This window comes from Dermacentor albipictus, chromosome 4 (genome assembly GCF_038994185.2).
Source record: "Dermacentor albipictus isolate Rhodes 1998 colony chromosome 4, USDA_Dalb.pri_finalv2, whole genome shotgun sequence".
Classification (NCBI taxonomy): domain Eukaryota; kingdom Metazoa; phylum Arthropoda; class Arachnida; order Ixodida; family Ixodidae; genus Dermacentor; species Dermacentor albipictus.
Window position 1 is genome coordinate 174,480,935 of NC_091824.1, and position 6,000 is coordinate 174,486,934.

Here is a 6,000-nt window from a genome sequence, read left to right on the forward strand (position 1 = left end):
AGTAGATTTTTTCACGAGAAATCAGTAGAAATCAGTAGATTTTTGTTTCAGTTTTTGCACTCAGTTTATGAGCCCATGAATTCAGCACTTATACTGGTACTCTGTTGTAGTATTGTAGCTTCTAATAAATGGTACAAAAATTGACCCCGAGATTCTTGGCGATACTTTCGAAAAACCCGGGGATCCAGAGACCCATTGTCAAGCACGAATTTAAAAACAGTGAAGCCCTCCGATGATCTATTCAAAGGCGTCAGATGGCAGTTAGTACCTGAAAGCTTTAGAGTATAGTATCTTCCAGACGCGTAGTTGGAGATCGCTGGGAGAGGCCTCCGTGCAGCAGAGGACATAAAAATAGGTTGATCGTGATGATCCAGAAATAAGAAAACATGAGCCCTTTATAGCTTACGCAAATAAACTTTATTGCGCATGAACAGGCAACTTCAAAATGGCCATGTATATGACTAGATATGCTGTGAAATTCCACAAGCGGCTGCGCCAGCAAAGCCGCATTAATTGCACTCATGATTATCCTTGTGCCAGTCGTCCATTCTCCTTATCAGTGGCCTGTCAATGTTGAAGCTGTAACATGCTGAAGACGTCATGAGGCGTTTCGTGTGAAGAAGGCCACAGATAGTCTCCGTACTAAGCTTGTTCCGCAGTTTTGTCTTCAGGTTGTTTACAGCCGAAAATACCCGCTCAACTGCTGCACTAGAATGTGGCAAGCACAGCATAGCTGTCACAAACTCGGTCAATGCAGAAAAAGCGGCGCTTCCATCACAATGTTTCTGAGTAAACACGACTGCCCAGAACTCGTGCAACGAGGTATCTTCGCTTGTCGGGATATCAGCGTTCCTTAAATATCGCCATTCGGTATCCAAAGATTGCAAGGCTTTGCCGGAGACTAAATTCGGAAAGGCTTGTGCCAATGGTGCAAGAGACGCTGCCTTCCCCGTCATGGACACAGTAGGATCTAGGAGTTCCAGATGTTTTAAAACCGGCTCTTGAAAGGGGATACGCTTCAGAACTTGGTCGACACTCTCAATGAAAAAATCAAGGCACCTTAAGCGGAAGAACTGACGTTGCTCAGTGGTAACTGAACATTCTCTGGATGACAATAATGCAGTTGCTTGACCGCCGACGTACATGTCTTCCAAAGACACAAAACATTCGGGGTTCTTGAATTCAACTTTTGCCACCTCAACTCCCTGTGTGCAGGACCGCTTGAGATAACAATCCATAATTGTCCTCACGCAGGCATCCGCACTTCTCAAGAGCTTGTGCAACTGTGGAGGATCACTTTGCATTTGCTTGTTCAAATTGTTAAAGAGAGGTAGAACGAAGCTGAGGAACATCAAAAACAACTTGTTCAGAGGATCTTGCAGTCTCTGGTAGATTGTTTCCGATGCCAAAAGCCTGTCTGTAGAAACCGCAGATGCAAAATATGCCTCTAGGGCATCATACTGCTCTAGAAAGCGGTCGACTGCAGCAAGCAATGAGAGCCACCTTGTTTGACTTGGATGAAGAAGCTTGTGCGGTTTCAGTTCAAGAAGAGCCTGAAATTTCTTCAACGTGCCCCCTCTTTTAGGACTTGAGTTGAAGTAACTGTAGACGTCCCGTACGAGATCTTCAACAACACGTGGAAGTTTCGAGCAAGCGTACGATGCGCACAAGTGAAAGGAATGACACGTGCACTTAAGAATGAACAAGCCGGGAATCTCCTTCTTCAGCAGTACCATCACAGAATGTTTACTACCCATCATGACACTTGCGCCGTCTGCAGCAAAGCCAACTAGATTGTCTTTATAAGGAACACGCGCTCTCTGAAAAGTACCAGTAAGGGCACTATAAAGGCCAGTGGCACTCACATCCGTCACAGGGATGAGATCAAAGAAAGCATCAGTCACTTTATCTTTTTCGAAAACCCTTGTAACAACACACAAGTGCTTGTGGCAGCTGACGTCCGTTGACTCGTCAACCATGACTGAAAATTTCTTTTCTCGAAGTAGCCTCCACAGCCGCGATTTGCTCTCCTCGCCTGTCACAACCTTCGTTATCACTGATGTTTTTGTTCTACTGCAGGCAATCTGCTTTGCAATATCCGAGTCCGGGCAAATTTTTTTCACGAGCTTTGGCAGATGGTCCATGACCGTAAAGGGCAGGTTGTGCTCGGCGACAAACATAGCCATTCTTACTTCAGCTTCTTTAACCTGTGAAGAGATAGCAATGCTAGGCATTGCTTGCTAAGCTTTCTGGCATTTTCTTCATGTTTCGCAGATTTCATGTGCCGTTCCAACAGTTCCTTGCCGGCAATTAGGTTCATGTCGCATGTTTTGCAGTACGCATAACGGTTGCCCTTCTTGCTTTGTTGCAGCCAACTTTGAAACGCTTTCTCATGCTCCCAAGCTTGCTTGTACTTTTGCTGGTATTTTCTTTTCTTCGGTTTTGGACTGCTCTTCTGTCGGTCTGGAGACTCTGAACCAGTGTCACTGCAAGTTGCCATTATGGTGAAGCTTCCAATACACCTGTAATGCAAGCACCAATGCACTTAATGAGGAGCAAATAAATGGCATAAGCATGACTGCCTACTGCCACAAGCAATGTCACCACGCGGTGTCGTGTACTTATGATTGTGTGAAGGCAGTTAGACACGTTGACGAAGTTGAACAATAAACTGTAAGCAATTTAACTTGTACTAGGAAGAAAAAGTGAAGAGAGCTCGGCGGCCCAGCAAGCGCGATCGTCGAATTCATTCACCAGCTGCGCCATTCCACTATGTCTACTGGCGTCACCGCACTTCATAGAAGCTAAAACAATGTCGGCCGAGTGAACAACATAATTTCTTATTCTTAAATACATATGCTTTCTTTACGGTTGAAGCATGATAACTGAAAGCGCAGCACGTCATTCATCAGCAATGCGCAGGCAGTACCAGTCCTATGCAGCTGGTCAACGCTTATAATTCGTGCCGTTTTGTTTTTCGCGTCGGCCCAAAATCTGGCGCCGAGATAACCGGGAATAAAGCACTACAGTAACATTCCTGAAGTTTGGCATGTCCAAACCACGATATGATTATAAGGTATGTCGTAGTAGGGGACTGCGGGTTAATTTCAACCACCTGCTGTCCTTGAACGTGCACCAAATGCACGGTACACAAGCATTTTTGTATTTCGCCCCCATCGAATGGCGGCCGCCGCTGCTGGGATATGGTTTCGAAATCACGCACTTTTCAGCGCAACGCCAAAGCCACTTATAACCACGACGGGTGAATCACTAAATTGTTAGTCCTAACATATTGAGAACTCAAGACATACAGATATGACTTACCTGGTGAGCTTGTAATGAAGTGCGCACGCTGAACTTGATGCAAAGCAATGGGTGACGTGATCTGCCACATGCGGTATGTACTGCAGTACACACGCAGCAACCGACAACTTGACTGCGCTATTCAGAACTAGTAAGTAAGTGAGGTCATATTCTCCTGTAGAACAGAGTAGGCGCTCGAAGCGCCGCATGAAAAGAGTCATTGGTTCTGGTTCGATAGTTTTGATTTCATTGTTCTGGTTTCATAGTTGTGGAGTACGGTATAGTGCAACCACTTTCACAAATTCGCCGCTTCACCTGTTCCGCACTTTGCTAAAAGACAGAGGTAGCGCCACGTTTGAGAGTCTGGAAACGCAAGAATGTACCTTAACCTCAAAGCTAGCCGCGTTTTTTTTTTGCTCGCTAGGTGGCATTACATTAATATAAACTCTTTATTGAAAAGTAGCAGCTTTTGCTTTCGTTTCAGTAGAAAAGCAAGAAAATCAGTAGATTCAAGCGCTTTATCACTGAATCAGCAGAAAATTAAAAAAATCAGTAGATCTACTGATAAATCAGCAGCCGTGGCATCACTGGCTGTACAGCAAAACGTGATGCCGCGTTCCCTTCTTAAAGTTTCTGAGAATTACACTTGTTGCCACCGCCAGGAAGCCACAGCTGGCGTCAGAAAATGAGGAGCTGTGCCGTGTCATTTATAGCGTCCTCGATCACCTTGCCCCGGGATTGCCCCGAAACCAAAAAGGTGCGCTTTGCACCGCGGTGGTGGCGCACTGCGGAGGGTCGACATCGTGGACAAAACTGCACCCTGTGCAGCGTGCTTGCATGCAGCGCCACTTTACCCCTGGCGCGCAAAACGTGCACGAACACGCGCGCTCGCACATTTTATTGTTTGCAGGTGCTGAGCATCCGTGGCAAGCGCTCGAACCTTGTCGTACGGCGTGCTCCGACATATCTGGTTGCAAGCAAACACCAATGGATATTATAATTAATCCTGACGACCCGTTCCTGACGACCCGTTCAACGAACCTGTACACTTTCGGTCGTTCTTCGCCACATTGTTTTTGGACGAGGTCGATCAGCACGTACGTCGTCTTTGCTGTCAGAAGAACTTGAAGAAAGCTCATTGATTGCGGCAACTACTAGCGCTTCCTTTCTCAATGCCGACATCTCCACTAGCTAACTCCGTCAACTTCGTTGCAACCGCAGCTATCGGGCCAGAGCGTCTGCGGTTCTACCATGGTTCTACCATGTTGAATTTCTTTCTCTATGGTTCTACAGCCGACTGTGCGCGCGCGCGTCGCGCGTCCCGCAGTGCTTGCTGGGATTGCACCCCGGCGCACCGCCGATTTTCACGGTGCGAGACGGGGTAACGGAAAACCGCTCCAACAGGGTGCGCTTCCGGTGATCGAGGATCGTCGGTGCGCACCGGTGCGGTTGATCGAGCATGAAAGTGCGCACCAAGGCGCCCCGGTGCGCACCGGTGCAGGTGATCGAGGACGCTATAAAGTTTGCCCACGCGGCATCAGCGCCGAATGCTCCCCTAGCGGACCGATGGAAGTTTCGAGGGTGTTTGTGGAAGTTTCGCCCGCGTTCTGTACGGCGGGAGCGCTCGTGCGCGTGGTTTTTGCGATGCCGAGTGCGACCTCATCAGCTAGGAAAGGTGGCACGCAATACTGATGTGTTGTTGATTGCCACAGCAGCCTCGAAAACACGAAAGGTCGTACGCCGCCTGTGAAGTTCTACAGATTTCCTGGGAAGTGGTACGAGAAGGACAGACGACGATCATGGATAACTGCACTGCGCCGAGTCAAGTAAGTCTCATACTTTCGCATTCGCGTGTAATATCTTCAAAGCGGAATAGTCATATGCCTGTTTTTAGTGCACGGCCGTTTGTTTAGTCGTGTCGCGTTGTTGAATTGTGGTGGCATCCGCCGTTTGTTAGTGGTAAATGCATGCGTGTTGCGCCGCTAAGCTCTACGAAGCGTGCTCGATTCCCAGCCACGGCGGCCGCATTTCGATAGGGGCAAAATGCAAGAACACCCTTGTTACCGTGTGCTTTGATTTTTGTGCACGTTAAAGAACCTCCAGAGGTTAAAATTATTCCTGAGGCTCCCCATTACAGCGGGCCTCATAATGATTTCGTGGATTTGGCATGGTTTTGGCACTTAGAACCCCCGAATTTATTTGATTGCACTGTGCCTTCCCTCGCGATCGGCATGGACGAGCTCAAGAGAATTATTTCCCTTTTCCAAACGCTGCAACTTAAATTACTAGTTGTGCAGGTAACGAAAGGGGCCGCGCGCTACTTTTGTGTGGTAGCAGACCGTATTTAATCCAAGCCGCGGTCGTCGCGGGCGTCGGGAAGCGGCAGATCGGAAAGCAGCCGCTCGAGACGTGCGCGTTATGTTCGTTGTTTGCCCATGCTTTCTAAGTATCTAAGTGTGGAAGTATCATAACCTGTAGTGGTACCACTCTTGTAGAATAATATATGCACCCAATCACAGGAACGTTACCTCTGCAAACATATTATTGGGAGTAATTTAATCCCCACAACAAATAGGCACACCTACTGTTTCATTCATATGCGATGCAGATGGAAGCGGCGCCAAACAGACCAATGGCAATCACAACAGTCTTCTCAGCAGTCAGCACAACAGGGACATGTGCTTTCCTACTGCAGCG

The 6,000-nt window shown here is 47.8% G+C and overlaps 1 protein-coding gene across 1 annotated transcript; it reads right to left on the bottom strand.

Moving 5' to 3' along the window:
• Positions 1-432: 432 nt before the first annotated feature.
• On the bottom strand, positions 433-3,513 carry LOC139059737 (zinc finger protein 862-like). The gene is made up of 2 exons (XM_070538183.1): positions 3,325-3,513; positions 433-2,522 (listed from the first exon to the last, which is right to left on the bottom strand). The coding sequence occupies exon 2, from the start codon at positions 2,232-2,234 to the stop codon at positions 510-512; it is 1,725 nt and encodes a 574-aa protein (XP_070394284.1). The 5' UTR covers positions 2,235-2,522; positions 3,325-3,513; the 3' UTR covers positions 433-509.
• Positions 3,514-6,000: the final 2,487 nt, after the last annotated feature.

Excerpts from the sequence above, each read along its gene's own strand:
- LOC139059737 (XM_070538183.1), bottom strand. The coding sequence starts at position 2,234 with ATGCCTAGCATTGCTATCTCTTCACAGGTTAAAGAAGCTGAAGTAAGA.